The 18,425-nt window shown below is 41.3% G+C and overlaps 1 protein-coding gene across 6 annotated transcripts in view; it reads right to left on the reverse strand.

The window, feature by feature from the left end:
- Cep112 (centrosomal protein 112) overlaps window positions 1–18,425 on the reverse strand; it is a 412,140-nt gene that overhangs the window by 77,570 nt on the left and 316,145 nt on the right. For all 6 annotated transcript variants that reach the window (XM_060386504.1, XM_060386500.1, XM_060386502.1 and 3 more), the window contains one exon: window positions 12,552–12,701. In XM_060386504.1, coding sequence (XP_060242487.1) covers window positions 12,552–12,701 — 150 coding nt within the window. The remainder of the gene's footprint in view (window positions 1–12,551; window positions 12,702–18,425) is intronic.

An 18,425-nucleotide genomic window follows, 5' to 3' on the forward strand; every position in this document is an offset into this window, starting at 1 on the left:
AGGACTGCCTCCAGCCCATCACTGAAGTGGTACGACTATCCCTGGATGCTGCTGTTACCGGTGAAGAAGCTGAGATATGGGAAAACAAGACCAGGGTGCTGTCCTAGGAACAAACCCTGGCATGCAAGAGATAGAATGGTGCTTACTATGGAGAGGCAGTGTCCTGGTTAGATCCTATGTCAACCTGACACAAGCCAGTGTCATCTGGGAAGAGGAACCTCAACTGAGAAAACACCTCCATCAGACTGCCTGTGGGCAAATCTGTGGGGTAGTTTTCTTGATGAGTGATGGAGAGGGGAAGGGTTAGCTCACCATAGGCGGTGCCGCCCCTGGGCAGGGTCTAGATGGTCTAAAAAAACTCATGCATACATTCATGAGCTCTGTGTAATATACCATTTCCCTTTAAGACTTGGGGATCACCTCTCCTTTGATGCCTATGTGAACTGTTTTCATCTCCTCAGTGGAATTTGGAGCACTGTAACACTGAGCCAGCCTGTCATACCGATCCTCAGGGTGGAAACGGAGACTGCGGATTCTAGGCAGGTTACAGAGTGCTTTTTCCCCAGTGGACGACTGGGACAACACACCTCCCTCAGATATAAACAAAAACAAACAGTAAAATGCATGAATATCTCTAATAAATGGTACAAGTAGAAATTATAAATGCCCTCACTATCAGGCAGATCTGTTGCTAAACACCCTAACCATAACCTTTAGAAAATAATTTGTGGCCTCGATTTCAGGAGTGTGGAAAAGGACATGTGGACCCATTATTTGATTCATTCTTCTTTTTTTTCCTTTTTTTTTCCCCCATAACCTGGATTGGAGGCTTCTCAGGAACAAGCATTTGCTAGTCTGTTTTTGGGGGAAGTGTTATAAGTATGCTGGATGTTTAGTACTGCTTCCCTGTAACCCACACCCTAGTAATCAGTGACGTCACTGGATTCTCAGGCTTACTTTATAGTAGTGAGCTGGTAATATTTGTGATAATATAACAGATATGATAAAGGACTTAGATATTTTTAAACGTCTCAAGGTAATAGTATCATTATGGCATTTTAAACAATCTGTCTCTATGGATTCCCCTCCCCATGAACATTTCCACAGCCCTAGAAGTCCCCTTTCCACTTAGATGTCACATGTCAGACACCTTATAACACATATCTGGCCTCTGCACACAGAATCTAAGAGTCCTCTTTACCTTGAATGTCTCTGGAGGACAAAACTCCCATGCTCCCGGGAAGTGCCAGCAGAAGGCTGTAGGCATCGCAGATTTCCTGACTGTTAGTTAGCACTGTCCACTGAGGAAACGCTGGGGACTGCTCTGTAGGATATCGTGGAACATTCCTATGGCCCCTCTGTACCACCAGAGCTAAGTCCTTCCTTTGAAGCCCGAGTATTGAAAGTTCCTCACTGTGAGGCCAGATGTCCAAGCAGAGACTTCATATCAAGGAGAAATGTTGTAAAAGTATTGCTTGCAGGCATAGAAAAGAGCTTTGAAAGCACTGATGCTTCTCTCCCTCGGCCACTGACTGGGGTTCACGAGAAAAGGTCGGCTGCCAGTAGGACACCAAGAAATCTGCTCTGTGTTACCAGAAGGCTTGAGGGGGAAAAGGAATATTTCATAAGCTTGGGCAGTTCTCACTGTGCTAAGAGCTTATATGAATCAATTTCCAAAGAATAAAATTACAAGCCTCTTTGAGGGGTTTTAGTAGCATTGAGACACAGAAAGAAATCTCAGCCGAGCCTCAAATGGCTTTCTTTGGGACCTGCTCGTTATTTAATTCTTGCCTTCCCTGTGTGCATGTCCTAAGGACACAGAAGAAAGTGGCATTTTCTTTGTGCCCTCCTGAATTAGAATTAATGATGCTAAGAATAGAAAGGAGTTCTCCATCCCACCCAAGAAGCCTTGCCTGCTAACTCAGAAAGACGGCACTCACAGTAACAGAGGCCCAAGAGCCAGCTTCCTACAAGATGGTGCAAGGTGATGACCTCGCTCCAGAGCAAGGAGGAATAGTGACAGCAAGTGGGCAGAGGGGCGCCACAGCTCTCAGTGCTTACCCCACTTTCCTCCAGTTCTAGCCTCTGGCAAAGTTTTACTTCATTTCGAAACTCTCTGAAAAAAGATTCTTTATTCAGTGGGCAAAAATCTTTCAAGTATGCGGAAAATACTTTTGAGCCCTTAAAACACTGCTTTGTATATCCCAAACTGGAGAATAGATTAGACTTTGGTGAGCAAATGGATGAGGATGCGAGGGAGAGTAATTACAGAACAGGAGAGGCAGACTCCGCACTGACATCTTGGTCCACTGGATCCTAACACTCCTGGAGTGACTGAGGCTAATTCTATTACTGTGTGGTCCAAAAATAAAAATAAAAATAAAATAAAAAAGGCTTACGGTTAATCAAGAACCAGAAAATACAGAGATCATTCAGCTTTTTAATATTTAAGAATGTAATAGGTGTTCTGAAATTTTTTAACTTTAATAATCCTAAACTATATCACAGATAGTTCAAAGGCAATATAATACAGTATTTGCCAAAATATATAAATTTAAGCCTCACAACTAAAATTATTGAATTACTATGCATACTCTTCTTAAATAAATTAAAAATATAACTAGAATATAAAAAGAACCTCAAAGAAGTTTTGTTCATGTGGACTCTATCAGTTGATGCATTAGAAGTTAAGACTACTAAATATTAAAACATTGAATTGATTTAAAAAAATAAGCAGAAGTAAATTCACTGTGATTGACTGCATAAAAACTCTTTTTAATAAAAATGACCGTTTGTGTGTGTACATGTGCATGTGTGTATGACCAGGAGTCAATGATGAGTGATGTCCTTGATTGGCCTCCACTGTGTTTTATTGTTACTCCGTAGGCTTCAATATTTTAACAGTTTATTTAATGTATAAGGGTATTTTGTCTGCGTGTATGTCTATGTACCTTATGTATAAAGTTCCCAAGAAGGCCAGCAAAAGGTACCAAGTCTCTAGGACAGGTACTCAAGACAGTTGTGAGTCATCATGTGGGTACTGAGAACCAAACCTGGATCCTTGGCAAGAGCAGCCAGTGTTCGTGACTGCTGAGCACCTTTCCAGGCCCCGTCCCTTCGTTTTTGCGACAGGGTCTCTCATTGAACCTGGAGCTCATGAGCCATCTAGACTGGCTGGCCAAAGAGCTTCAGAAATGTGCCTGACCACTTTCCCTCCCCACCAGGGTTACAGATACGCCTGCTGTGCCTGATTATTTTTGGTGAGTACTTAGAGATCTGAGCTCACGCTGTCATAGCACGTCCTTTACTGACTAAGCCATCTCCTCATGTTCTGATAATATTTGAGGTTTAAAACATCAGTGAGATCTGTGTCTGCTTTATATTTCTACAGATCTGTTTAACAGAAGGGAGCTGGACTCATCCCTATTTCTTTTTTTAAATATCCCTATTTCTGTATTTAAATTCCTGTGAAAACATTGCTCTCGGTGAAGAACTTAACAACAACAAAAAACAACAACAGTCACACAGAAAAGGGAAAAGGAGTATTTCAGCAGCCTTTCAAATGATTGTGGCATTCTGCTACTATACCAAAGCTCAGTTTCTGAAGCTAGCAAAGCTGCAACATGGAATCTGCAACTCTCGTGCATGAACTTTGCATGTAGTTATATTAAAATCACTTCGTCTCTTTTGTGCATTGGATGGATCTTTTAGTCATGAAGGGCTTTGTAACATCAGGCATTGATCATTTGAAAAACACAGAATAATGAGTCATGAGTCATATAAATCTTTCAAATAGAGAAGCCTCATTCTCCACCTGCACCTTTCTTACCACTTGCAAAGTCACAGATCTCATCATAAAACTTTAAGCATTGCCAAGCTGTCAAGCTCACAACAGTGATTCCAGTTTTCCAAAAATTCTAACTTATTGCTTGAAAGGGCAAATTTTATTATTAGCAACAATACAGTCAGTTATTATCCTTGGCATGTCAGGCTCACTTCATACATTTTTGAGAAAATATCTGTCAGATACTAGAGTGTTAATAAACACAGGTTGTCAATCCTTTCAGAACAATAGACTACAGCCCACACTTGGTGCAGAACTGCCTTTTCCTTGAGACGACTCACCTGCTTCAGTAGGTGGCAGAAGGCTTGATGTGCCTGTTATTATAAAGAGCACTGGCTCTCCATGTCTGGGGTAATAAAATGGGCATTCGGTCATTTCTTCTTTGTTCCAGCCACATGTATGTGGAAGGAAGAAATTGCTACCACGATGGTTGATGGGGACCGGCAGTTTCATCTACCATTGCTATTGCACAGCAGTGAAATGCATGCACAGTGATGCATTTGTGCTATTATGAAAAAAGTTGCACCTCGTGGAATGAAAGTACAGGGGCAGCCTCAGAAGTGCAGTTTTAGATGTGTGTGTCTGCTCTGCTAGGAGAGCAAGTTTAAGATGTACCCTGTAGGAAATGGGAAGCTACTGACAGATTGTAAGCTACGAACAGCATGTGTTTTAGAGCTGTCACTTTATCATCAGAATGAGGGACAGAGCTATGGGCAGCAATTCTAGAAAGGAGAAATTGTATGAGGCAGGGTCAGAGAGGATGCATTTCTGAGAATGGGTGGGAACTAGTGACTGTGGAATGAGGTGTGTGTCTACAAACATTTATGAGAGATAAGGGTAGAGACAAATCCCTTCAAGAAGGTTTCCTGAGTAACTCTGTGAACAATGTTGATTTGATTCAGATATATGGTACAAGAAGAAGAGTAGCTTGGGCTTGGGAAGAGCAAGAGAAGAAAAATTCCATCTCTTAGGATGTCCCCTTATGTCTACTTTGAACTGTCTGTGCACCATCTGAGTGCAGATGTTCAATGGTGACTAGAAATGTGGGCCAAAACAGTGTGTCAGCACGTTACTTCAATCTCTGTCCTTAGAAGGCTGAGGCAGAAGCTACTTAAAAAGACCCCAGTCTAACAAACTAACAAAAACATAAACAAGTAAACAAAGGTCATAGGCTCAGGGCAGAAAGGCTTAAAATTGAAAACTCATCTGTGTGGAAGTTCAGGTGAAGGGATGAGGTCATCGAAGACAGCATGAATAAGAGGCCTATATATGGTATACATAAAACTATTACTAAGTGCTAAGAAGGAAGAAGAGAGGAAGACTAGGAATGGAAATGAGGGATTAGTAAGTTAGATGACCTGGGAAGGTGTTGCTATGGAAATATAGAAGCACTTAAAGACCAGTTTCTATACAGTAAAACTATAATTCACAGACGTTTTGAGAACAGGAATACAACTCTGTCCCAGTGTTGCAGACACAAATGAGCAGAGGCTGCAGAGATATTTCCATTCATCCTCTTATAATTTCTAGGATCTACCATCCCAGGTAGCTGCAAATCCCAGTTATATCCCAGGCAGCTACAAATTCAAAAAGATTGTACAGGCAGGTAGAATGGGTTGTATTCAGTTGAAAGCCTGCATCAAATTCTAACAACGCACAAGCCCTCCACTAGTGCTCCATGGCTACCTGAAAACAAAATTTGTTACCAAAAAGCTCTGAATTTGGGAGACTACTATGTATCATTGTGGCGGCAGCTGACTAGCAAGGTTTACTTAAGAAATCAATCAGGATTTTAAAATCAGATCATTGCTAGTTTCCCCCTCATACCAAATAAAGTGAATACACAGGAGCAAAAACTAGATTCTGGGGATTTAGCTCATTAGGCTAGCAGGAAGGTAGAATGTGTAAGGCCATGAGTTCAATTCCCGACACAAAACAAAAACACCCAAACTCAAAGCAAAGATTTATTAACAGAAAGATGTAAGGTAGGCATGCTGATAAAATACAAATGCTATCAGAAGCATGTGCTCAGGTAAAAGAAGAGTCTGGAATACACTGGAGACACTCACACTGGTTCAATGCCACTTTCTGTTATGATTCTAACCATTCTCACTAACATTACCGAATTTGAAGAGACGAGGCCTGTGTGAGAGCCTCAACTTTTTCCTCTTGGGATAGGAAGAACAAAGATGGATGAGGCAGAGGACCAGGTGAGGACCAGTGTCAGCTCTATCAGGGGGAAACAACTTTTCTCTACTTCAAGGGTGTCAAAAGTGAGGGTAAATAAGAGCTAGGAGAGACAGAAGAAGGCCGTTGCAGCTGGGTAATGTGAACCCTGAGAGATTTATTTAATTAAATCTCAAAGGGAGAGCAGCCAGATCAAGAGCACTGCATGATTCCTTCTGCTCCCATTCTTTCTTCCCTTTCCCTCAGGCTACAGAACAGGTGGAAAACACCAGAGGTCAATTTTCTGTACACCGAGAAGAGGATTACTATACTTCAAAAGTATCTGTGATCAATTCTGAAGACTTAGAGGTACCCTGGTTAAAAGCTGTATACACCCTGGCTCATCCTCCAAACTAACACGAGAAAGACTCCTTTAGGAATCCCTCATAAAAAGTCAGTCATTTGTGTGGAGTAACACTAGGTCCTCCCAGCTTTCCTTACAGCAAGATCAAAGTTATGTAAAGCCAGGCATGGTAGTGCATGCCTATAATCTCAGCACTTGGGAGACAGTAACCTTTGGGTCTCTGAGTTCAAGTCCAGCCTGGTCTACAGAGTCAGTTCCAGGACAGCCAGGGATACACAGAGAAACCCTGTCTTAAAAAACTAGAACCAAAACCCAAACCAAACCAAAAGACAGGCAAACAAACAAACAAACAAATACCCCCACTCCCAACATTACATGAGTGATAGTTACACACTGGAAGAAAAGGAAAACAAAAATATAGTGCCTATGTAACATGTTTTAAATGCAAGGCTTGACCAGTAGATATCTTAATCACAAAAAGCCCTGAGACGACCATTAAGAACCACCTGGCCAACTGAGCAGCAAATCAAGGTAAAGCTCTAGGGATGGAGATGCTGAGGAAAGGGCACAATGTACAACTTCATTCAGACATCAGAGTTAAACTGAAGGGCGTGGCTAACCATGACCAAACATCACAAACCTGAACAGTGTGAAAGCAGCAGCACGGCCCAGGGCAGTGACGGGAAGGGACAGGAGGAGAGAGAACTGCAGATGCATTCACGTCCCAGCCCAGATCAATCCTCTCTGTTCTATAGCACCCCTTTGCTTTACTTCCATCTCTTTAAACTGTGGAATTAGAGTGAACTGTTTTCCTAAACAGAGAAAGATTAAAAAGTATTGAAGATAGGAGTCACTCTGAGTCTGCTTACACTTCCTTTTTTTCTGTTTATGTGTGACAGGACATCAGAAATGATGTCAACATTGATTCTCTGCTGATTATTTCTGGTTAGTGACATTTGGGGTGACTTGAAAAACTTTTACCTTTTAAAAAAATTCTGAAGGATTTGTCATGAGTGTATATTATTTTATGTTTTTATAAAAATACAGAATAAATTTACTAAAAAAAAAAAAAAAAAGGGAAAGATGGAGCTTTATTGTGAAGCTGACAATACAGACACTGGACTGGGAAGCCAGGAGATATGTCACTACTGTTACACAACCGAAGAATGAGTGAAAAGCAGACCCTTGGTGTGGAGTGACTGCTGCCATCTGACCTGTGACAGGGCATGAAGAGAGGAGGTAGACTGGGTGGGCCGTGAGCTCTGATGGAGACACATTAGCAGCCCAGAAACAGGTCACTGCACAGCTGATCCGGGGTGGGTTTACTGTGAAGCTGGAGGGGGAGGTGACACTGTAGGGGACAGTATCAGCCTACAGTCGTCTGGAGGAGGAAGCTGTAGGTGATACTTTCTGCACACACTGCCAACATTTGTGTTGGGACCAGGGGAAGGCCTTGTCTTTCCCATGGATCCATGTTATGGTGGTGCTCATGCCAACAGTACACACTCATTCAAGACTTCATCTGCTTCCCATGGATGACTATGACAGATTTACCTTGGTCATATAATCTCTGCCATTCTCATCAGAAAATGGAGTCTACTTCCTTTCATTTGGCTCAGTACTGGCCCCGCCACCTGTCTTGGCCAGAGGACTGGTGGGAGTGTGTCTGCATCTTCCTACGGCAGCTTCATGCCAAATGCAGGTTCTACCTCACATCTCTGAAGGCTCCTTCTGCTCCAGCAGCTGCCAGGAGAAAGGCTGACTGCGCTTTGTTAAGGAACACTGCCACTTGGAGAGGAGGCTCTGTAACCATCGCAGACATGCCAGCCACTCAGCAGCCCTTGTCCAATACCTTATCCCAAGGTCTACAAGCACACAATGAAGCTGTTGCTCAAGCCATCAAGTTGAAGTGTATTTAAGTGTGCAGCAGAGATCATCCTTTCTTTTAAAATATTACATTCATTCACTTAATTTTTGCAGGCATGTGCCATGTGTAGAAGTAAGGGCTTCTACTTGTGGGCATCATACTTCCAGTGTGGTTTCTGGGGGTAGATATCATATTACCAGGGTTAGGATGAGCGACTGTACCTGCTGATCCATCTCTCAGCCTCAGGGATAATCGTTTTTGCAAGTGGGACTTTAGTTATAGAAATGAGATAAAAGCAAAAATGATTTTATTGCTTTTATTGTAATAGTGATGCTATAATTCAAACACATCATGAAAGCTCAGAGGCTGGAGACAGCTCAGTGGTTAAGAGTGCTTGTAGCTCTTCCACAGGATGCAGGTTTGGTTCCCAGCACCCACGGGTACACAGTCCTCGGGGATCTGAACTATGTGGATCTGGCCTCTGTGGATACCAGACAGGCATGGTATGCGTGATAGATGATCAGGCAAAACACCCATGCACATAAAATTAAAAAAAATATTCGCTATAAACCCACTTTTCAGAGATATCTAGAAATCAAACTCTGATCTGTAATTCTGTAATTGCACTCTTTTCTTGATAGACATTTTAATATGTACAAATTTTGTAACCTGGGTTTTCATGGCAGCACATCCTGTGATGTCTTCAATATGCTTACATAGCATTCTCTGACAGGATTTCAGTTACTTCTTATGGTGAGAGATATGGGCAGGAGACAGAATGCTGGTGTCATTTAGCATTATCAATGCAGGTGCCTGGCCCAGAACAGATGCTCAATACTATGGCCAAGCAAAGCATGACTCTTTAGTCATCATATTGGGGTGGATTCTAGAATTGGGTTGAAGACCAAGCAGGCCTCCTAAGCGACTGAATAGTGATGGACACTATAAAATTATCACCCAAAGTATTCGATCACGCTGTAGGGCACACATGGACGTCCTCAGCAGATTTCAGGCTGCTTTTTCCCCTCCCATGCTCTCTACACCACGACTTTAGTACCCACAGAAACCCACAGTTAGCTCAGGGGCACAGGCCCTGGCTTTCCTAATCATCTCTATTCTTGGTCCTTAGGTTGAGAGAGCTCAGCTCATCAAGCTGAAAGTATGGTGAAGCAGGTTTCACAATTAGTGTCTTTGCTTTTTATGCACCATTGTTGACTGTTTCTTCAGACAGATGTATTTGGTTCCAGAAAATTGAGCCTCATGCTGACTCCGCCTCTCTATAATTATCTACAGACGTCCCTGTATCTGCATCTGGATGTATAGAGGCCCCAGTGTAATTAGAATGTAAAATCCTTAGATTTGCTCCATCATTCAGACAGGCAGAAGAGTGGAACGGGGATCTCCACCTGGGCATTTGGTTGTTTCATTCATTTTCAGAGATCCCCAGTAAGGACACCAAGGGCAGGCATGAGAGCGAACAGCTCAGGCTCTCAGGGAAGACAGAATGTGGCTTGAACCTTGCACACCAGTTGTCAGGTAGTTTGCTGTTGGACTGGTTATCCAATCTCAGTTTTGTCTTCCCACAGCTATGACCAGGAAGGCCTTTTCTCAGAAAGAGTCCCTTAACAGTTGGGGAAACTGGGCTGTGAGCAAGTGCAGAGGCAGAGAAGAAAGCTGAGAAGCTGCAGGGCCCTCGTGCTGGTGGAGGACTGAAGGGCACTGAGGGGGATGAGTTAGAGAAGCCCAAGGAGATGTCCAGGTGTTCAGATGACAGACTGCCTCCACACCCAGTGAGCTCAGACTCCATAAGCTGAGAGGAATGGTGCCAGCTTGTGCTCCAAAGTCCATTCAGAGGCAGACACTTCTGATAAATAGCAAGACGGTGATGTAGAGGAAAAGCCTCCAGAAGACAGGGTGAAGAAGAGCACCACAGTGCACCAGCCTCCTCCCTCAGGCAAGGGTGCCTGATAGCTGGAGGCTCAGTGAGGGGAGAGGACTCTCCTGGAAATGTCTACGACCCAGAGAGCTAAGTGCTGGGCATCGAAATGGGGTTGAGGTGATGGAAAATTAAAGGGGCGTTTCCTTTCCAATAGATCGAAGGGCTGTCTTTGGATGTCCCTTTCCTTTTTTATTTTTTTAAGACTTGAGTAGTACATGAACACATAGATGAGAAAGGTAATTTGGGTTTTACGTACAAAAGTCAAGACATTTGCTAATTTTGTAGTTTTATGTAATTAGTTTACAAAAGTTACAGATAATGAAGAAGTATAAAACATACAAAAGAATTTTAAGGGTTAAGTGAAGTAATGGAACATAAAATTGATAATGAAGAAGTATAAAACATACAAAAGAATTTTAAGGGTTAAGTGAAGTAATGGAACATAAAATTAATGAGAATGTTTGTTAGAGAACCCAGAACACAATGCCTGTTGAATATCACCTATTATTATTGTGTGTGTGTGTGTGATACAGCCAGAGGAAAAAAAAGGCAAATAAATGAGTGCTAATAAATAAATACTTTTAACAGCTTTGATGGAGGTAAGTAAGAAAGCTGTTTACTTTACACATTAAATAACAGAACCCAAGCTGAATTGTATTTCAACTATTGTTGCATTTCCATTTTTTCTTTAATTAATAAACTTTTTTTTTCCCCAGACAAGTTTTAGCTATAAAGCTCAGGCTGGCCTTGAACTCATGATCCTCCTGCTTTAGTGAAGTATGAGATGGTAGAAATGTGCTACTACACTTGGCTGTTAGCTGCATTGTAATTTTAATTTGTTACTACCGTGACAAATAAGGACATATGCTTTATGCACATGCCATGTACATATCAACTGCCACTTCTAAAATTCAGTCTGTGATTTGGGGCGGGTCTGAAGTATGATTAAAAGGCTTTTCCCTTTTATCATGCAAATGGATTAAAACTATAAGAATAAATATTTTAAAATGGATAATTGCGCTATTTACAATTCTTTCAAGGTATTTTTAATCCTTTAAAAAACAATGCGAGGACAGTTGCTAGGGGTAACATAACTCATGTCTTCTGCTTATACAATGGGATCCACTTGTTTATTTGAAAATTGGAAATTACCAACAACTTCGTTATTTGGGCATAAGTGGAAGAGAAACCCACTTAAAACGAAACTTTTATGTAACTGAAACAGTTTAAACAAACTCTACAGCTCAGTTCATGCAATGGAAACAGCTAACAGGCCAATGGCTCCAACTGTAAGTAAAAAGTGGGCATGTGTAAATTGAAAGGGCTTAAAAGATTTTAATAGCCAGAACATGAAAAAGAGTTTTTATTTTTTGGTCTCATAACCCATGGAGGGCAAAAAGCTCACAAGGAGAAATAAATAGGCAAAATGTCATTAACCAAATCCCAAGTCCTTACCTGTAAAGTGAGAAGGTTGGCTGTACTGGTTTCCATCTCTGAAAGCCTTTTATTTCATTCAATACCATCTAGGCATACACACACACACACAAGCACACATGCCTCATTTTTTTTTTCTCTTTATGACTGCTCTACAAGTTATAAGTATTGGTATAGCAAAGGCCATGAAAAATAACCTTTTGCTGGCATTCTTTAAAATGATTTTGTTCTCCTCTCAGCCTTATTTATAAAGGTTTCCAGATGCTGCTCCTCATAGACGAAGCCCAGCGTGATGCAGACACTTACAAAGGTACCCACCACTCTGAGGCCCAGGAAAAAGCTACTTTGAGATCTAGCTGCATCTCACCTAGGGGATCAGGTCCAGGCAGTCTTCTGTTGCTATTAAAGTGGGGTGGCTCTCTGAAGCCATTTAGAAACAACCAAAGCTCTGAGCAGCAACAATCAACCCTGTGCTGTGGAAGCACATCAGATGGCTGGCATTCCGTGCCGAACAAGCGCCATTGCTCATTATGCGACTCATAATGAAAGGATGTGGGCAAAGAGCAGAGTGTAAATGGGAAGCTGATTTCAGAATGTGCTAGGCAGCAGTACTGGGCTGAAACACTCATTCTCACGCCAACAGACAACTCCAAAGTAGTTCTCAAGAGAAAGGACGAGGTATTTTTCAAATATTTGTTCAATCTGAATGGGTAGGGGTTGCCAAAAATGACTTTTTATGCTGGCATGCGATCTCTTGGAGGGAAGTCAGCCTGAGTCACTGGATACATCAAAGGTAGAGAGTCCAGTGAATGGAATTACTGCAGGCTGTGTGAGCAAGCCAGATACCTGCGTTCATCTGCCCACTGCTGGGATTTCAGCCTCCTTTTAATTACATTAAAGCAGCTGGTACCACTGGTTACTGGAGTCTTCAGATTACCTTGATTGCTTGCTCATTATCTCTAATCAGCTGCTGCTTCTCATCTTCAAACTTTTGTATAACATCCTGGAGCCGCCTTTCTGCAGCAAGCTGCTGCCGACTGCTCTCCTCTTTCAGAGAGGAAATGGTTGTCTGAAGTTCTGCTATGATCTAAAATGAAAACAGCATGCTGTAACTTCAAATTCTCCAGCAAGAGGCATCTATTTTATATGTATTTATGCTTAACAAAAGAATGAATTTGGCAAAACTCTATTCCACAAACTGAACATTTTCAATTAACATATCACTCAGGATAATGCACAAAATTCCACACAATAAAAGACTGCAATAAAACTGTGAATGGTGAACAACTGCTGAACCAAATATATTTGGAAGACATTTCCACTCCAACATTCCACAATATTTACTCATCAGAAGAAAGAACATCTGTGATCTCAAAAAAAAAAAAAAAGAAAAAAGAAAAAAAGAAAAGCATCAGATTGTATTTTACTGAGAAATATAAACTTTTTAAGAGTGAGAAAGGCTGGTCTGATCTTCCTAAGACTTTGTACCTCCATCACCTGCCACTCCTTCCCTCACCACCCAGCACCTACTCCCACCGCCCACCACCACCTCCTACCCATCATCACCACTATGACTACTACCATAACCCACTACCATCTCCTACCCTCCACCGCCACCAGGCTCCCAGCAAGCCAAGTGAGCTCGTTCTTCCTGGTCACCTAATTGTACACAGTAAGTTTTGGGTACTAACTAATGTTTATGTACTGGGTTGAGACTTGAAGTTTTTATATTATTTGCTACTGTGGGTTAAGTTCAGTTTATTGCCTCTGTTTTCAAAACGAGGAAACAGACACAAAGAGAGGTCAAATATTTTACATTGTTGAAGATGATTTCCAGCTCTGGAGATGGGTACGAATTGAAGCCCACAGTCAGCTTCATCCTCCAATGAGCCAATTCCATTTTTGTTTTTAACAAAATTTTTGTTAACCAAAAATTCATACTTCCAAATAGGTTGTCTCCTTGCTAACTGCACACTCTCATGAAAGTTTATTCTGGCTCAAACAGTGCCCTTTCACAGACAGACTCAAGGAGCTTTCTCCACACTTATGCGTTAGTTCCCTCCAGACAGGGTTCCCGCCAGCTTCTCAAATTAACATCTCACGAGGACGCATTGGGCTCACTGAGAGATGCCTTCCTTTGCTTTGGATGCAGCTACTTCCTGTCAATCTCAATAGCGAGGGTTTTTTTGAAAGCAGGAAATGGTTGTTTCTCCTAATAAAAGAAATGGCATCAGTGCTCACAATACTGCTCTGTGAGAGGCAATGTAGCTTGTGAGAAACATTGGGCTTAGTTAGCTTTTTTGATCTCAATTTCCCACAAAACAGGAGCACGGCATCAAAAGACAAAGAACAGAAACCCCAGGGCGGTCCGTAAGAGCCAAGTGTTATAGAAATATTAGTTGTCACAATGGACACTAATACAGCATTGCCATGGTAAATATGAAGTGTTCACACTTAGTGTACAAATGCGCTATAACAAAGTTTAAAATTTAATCAAATATTAAGATTATTTTGAAATGATAAAATTTCTAAGAGCACTATGAGAATATTAAATGGACCCTCTGCTGTGGGTGGAGCAATTTCCTTACTAAAAATAGAATAGTGTTCTCATCTATTTTGAGAATTTTTATTACATTTTGCTTCCATGCAATAATTGTTACATCCTTTCAATGACTTTTCGTAGCACCTCCATGAAGGAGTAGAGGTCAGACAGCAAATGTCAAAATTGAAGCACAGAAGAACGAGCTCCTGGAAGCTATAGGGCTGGAGGAGCTAGGGATCAGAAAGCTAGATTTCCCCAACCCACTGTGAAGTTGAAGACTGATGTTCTATAGGAACACAAAGCCAAACAGTGAGCACAGCTTAATATCTCAGTGTCTCAAGCTGAGTAAGGCCTAACTTCACAGAAGTGGGTTTAACTCTGCAACGTGTATTTAGTTCTCTGCACGTTATCATGTGTAAAGATCTGGCTGTCTACCACAATCATGTGATCTCCTTTTCAAGGACAAGACAACTTTCTTTTTAAAAATACCAGCATTGAGGAAATCAGTAGTGAGAGTAGAAGCAGGAGGATCAGGAGTTCAAGGCCAGTTTCAGTTACATGGTGAGTTTGATGCTAACTTGGGCTACATGAGACCTTGCCTCAATTTTTTTTTTTTTTTTGAGATTAGCATAGCTAAGGCTGAAGAGAAAAAATATTTTAGGGCTATTTCAAGTGATTTTAAGGACTCAAGACCAAGACATTCCTTGTTTTAAAAAGATCTGGACAATGCATACAAGAAGAAATGAGTGTAGTGTTTGGAAGGAACTCTATGTAAGTAATGTTCCAAGGAAAGCACACTTGCTTTTACATTCTTTAGGGGAGGGATAAAAAAGACTTCTATAGGAGAAATGGGATAATATTTGGAAAGCTTTTTAAAAAACATATAAAGGTCACATAAGGGAATGTCAAAATATTTAAGGTGAAACTTGGCTAGGCAAGTGGGTTGATTAGTAGATAGAATGGCAGTATCACCTAAAAAAGGACTGGAGAGATAGCTCAGAGGTTAAGAGCACTGACTGCCCTTACAAAGGTCCTGAGTTCAATTCCCAGCAACCACATGGTGGCTCACATTCATCTACAAGATGATCTGGGGCCCTCTTCTGGCATGAAGTGTACATGTAGGCAGAACAATGTATAAAAAATAATTTTTTTTCTTATAAAAAAGACTTAAGATCTTAAAAAAAAGATTTAATATTCCAGATTAAAAAGTAATCAGAATGCTAAGTAAATAAGGAACACAACGTTTATGTCTATTCACTGTAGGCTTAAGAGTATGAGAAATCTAATTTTCACTTTAGCTGAGTGCATATATCAGTAGCAACTCAGTAAATTAAAACAGTAGATTAAGTAGTAAACTACTTAATTTGATAGTATTGGTAAATAAGAAACAATCATCACCTGGAAAACTGAATTAATATAGTCTAGCCTTTCCATAAATAACAGTAAAAAGTTCTGAAGAAAAGGAATCTATTATAAACAATCATAATTGGGTATCTCCAGCTTGGATAGAATCATAATTAAAGAACATAAAATGTCACTGAATGTTCACCCTGTATTTACTTCACAGTAAGGCATGGATGAGGACATTTTCATGTAGATGTGAGATACTACATCTGTCGGGCAAACAACAGAAGCTACTTTGGGAGGGCGCTATAAGCAGCTTGAGCCACAAAAGCGATAATGGTTGTTAATAAATGTTAATCAATGAAGCTTTACAGAGACATTAGGATCTTATTCAAAGTATTTATAGAAGTTAAAATAGGTTAAATTTTACCTTTTAAATCATTCTATTGTTTTTCCAGATTTTTGGTACAGTTTGAAATTTTTCTAAAACTCTTCCTCCAAGTTCAACAGCCAACACAAACATACCTAGAAAGGACAAGGGGCACTGGAGCCCCGCACACAGTGCAGGAGGGCCGGGCCCCTTGCTGCCCTCTCTCTGGCCTGGCCCCTGGACACAGTTGGGGCATGCAGCATACTTCACAGGCATTAATCTGCACCGTGATGGGAAGGCAAGCCAGGGTAGTGGCAAGGGTTGAGTGGTAGTGGGTGGGGTCAACCGGCTGGTCCTCTTCAGCTGTGAATGTTCTTGCAAAATGGTACTACCTTGTTTTGGAAAATGAAGAGTAGGGAACTGAACTGAACTATGTTAGGACTGAGAAGGCAAGATTACTATCTAATGTTCAGATAAAAAAAATGTGAATAAGAGGAAGGGCATGGCCAGAAATAATGCCTCCCTGGCTGTGATGGTGACGGCTGTGTGGCTCATAAGGGGCACAGCCTCCAAGTGGGCCCGGGGTTAAGTGCACATGGTCTACTAGGTTCACAGCTTGATGGTATCTCAAAAACCAAGTAACTTCCTTTACAGAAGGAAGAGATTTCAAATATTTTCCAAATTTAGACTCCACTCTCCTGAGTGCCAATGGGCCCATCACTAATGTATTCACCTTAGCTCTGCTCTGGAAAGTGAGATTGTTAAACCCTGATAAGCACACTGAAGCAACTTGCTTCTGGCACTCTCACCAGCTTGCTGAGATATGTGTTAAGAGAGTCCAGCAAACTAGCATCTAAAGGCAGAAACAGCTATGTTCTTGTTTTTTTCTTTTTTAACGTTCATTTAAAAATAATCTGTTTCTCAGCAGCGACTGGCACTGTAGACTGAGGTTTTCAAGTGCCAGTTCCTGCCTATAAATACTCACTGTATCAGAGATAGGTACAGATGGGCACTACTATCAGCGTAAGGCTATCTTCCACTCGACAGCCCTTCAGTATGTACTTTCCTGACATCACATTCCTCTTGAGTTTATGAAATGATTACAGGGCATGATAGTTACTGGTTGTTTCCCACATCCTTTTCCTTAACGTCTTGAAGAAAAACAGCAAGCTTGTACAGTTCCAAATTTTGTGGAGAGCTTTCATCAGTCCTTAAACACCCCAAAGTGTGGTCAGTGATGAAAAAAAAGTCTTTCCTCTAGACCTTGGCTCCCTTCTTTCTATCTCTACTGCTGTGTTCACACACCTGAGATTGCTGTCATTAAATGTTTTAGTACATACAAGGCACTGTGTGCTTAGGACGTCAGTTTATTTACTAGTTAAAACTGTCTTAAGAGATAAGTAATGATCTCTGCTTGACTAATGAGGAAACTAAACTCCAAAGGTGGCAGGTAAACTCGCTCAAGGTCACACAGGTGGCATGACTGTCTGGTCTTCCAATCCAGGCCTGTGCACTCCACGCTTGGGCTTTCATATATGCTCATATTTAGTTTGCTTTAATGTCACCTCAGCAGGCTTCTGCACACATTCCTGTAGCTGAACCTAAGGCTCCTGTTTACACTCTTGTTAGTTAAGCATTTTTATTAGCTGGCTTCCATCTTACCGTGTCCTCCATTTCAAATAAAGCAAAGTTAAGAACCATGCCAAGCTGCAGTTTTTCATGTTTCTGTTTAAACTTTAATTTGGGAGAGTTAAGATTTTTTTTCAGCAGGTTATAAGCATCGTTTTCAGCAGATTAACAAGGACATTTCTTCCTGAAGGGGCTGGAAGAATAGCAAGCAAGCCATAATCATCTCTCATATAAACACATATGACTATTCAGTTAAACAAAGACTTCTGGCTTTCTTAATGGTATGAGAGCTATATAACATGCTCATTTTAGAAATAATTACAGAATTGACATTTCCTGATAACTACATTCAAAGTTTTGCTGTATTAGAAAGGTGAAGCACTGGGCCAGGCTGGTATGTCAAAGGTCAAGATTGCCCCTTTGAAGTCAGATCCAGGCTGTGTCCTGGCTTAGTCACTCGCTAGCTCCTATGATCTCATCCCTCTGATCTCAGTTCTCTGCCCTCTACTGCTGAGCTACATTCCCAGCCCTTAACTCTCAGTTTGCTCAACTAGAAAGATGGAACCAATAAGGAAGACTGATTGAAGTCACTAGGTTTGTGCCCAGAAATGTTGGATATTACGTTTGTTCTGTTGCTCCTATTATGAGGCAATTCATAAAATGTTACATGAATTTCAGTTTATGTGTCTTTGTACACAGGCAGTGAGACTAAAGCCAACTTACAGCCATTAGATGTGGAAACTAAAACTAAACGATTTAGTTAATCCATCTACAAAGTGAAGGTAGCAGTGTTCGCTTTGTCTAGAACTCACAGAACTCCCGAGGTTTGGGACTCCCTAACTGAAACTATTGGAAAATGGACCAACTCCTGCAGCAAAAGTTCTGCAAGCACCACCCCTCAAGCAGGGATGGCGTTTAACTGCCCA

Source organism: Meriones unguiculatus, chromosome 7 (assembly GCF_030254825.1).
Source record: "Meriones unguiculatus strain TT.TT164.6M chromosome 7, Bangor_MerUng_6.1, whole genome shotgun sequence".
NCBI lineage: Eukaryota > Metazoa > Chordata > Mammalia > Rodentia > Muridae > Meriones > Meriones unguiculatus.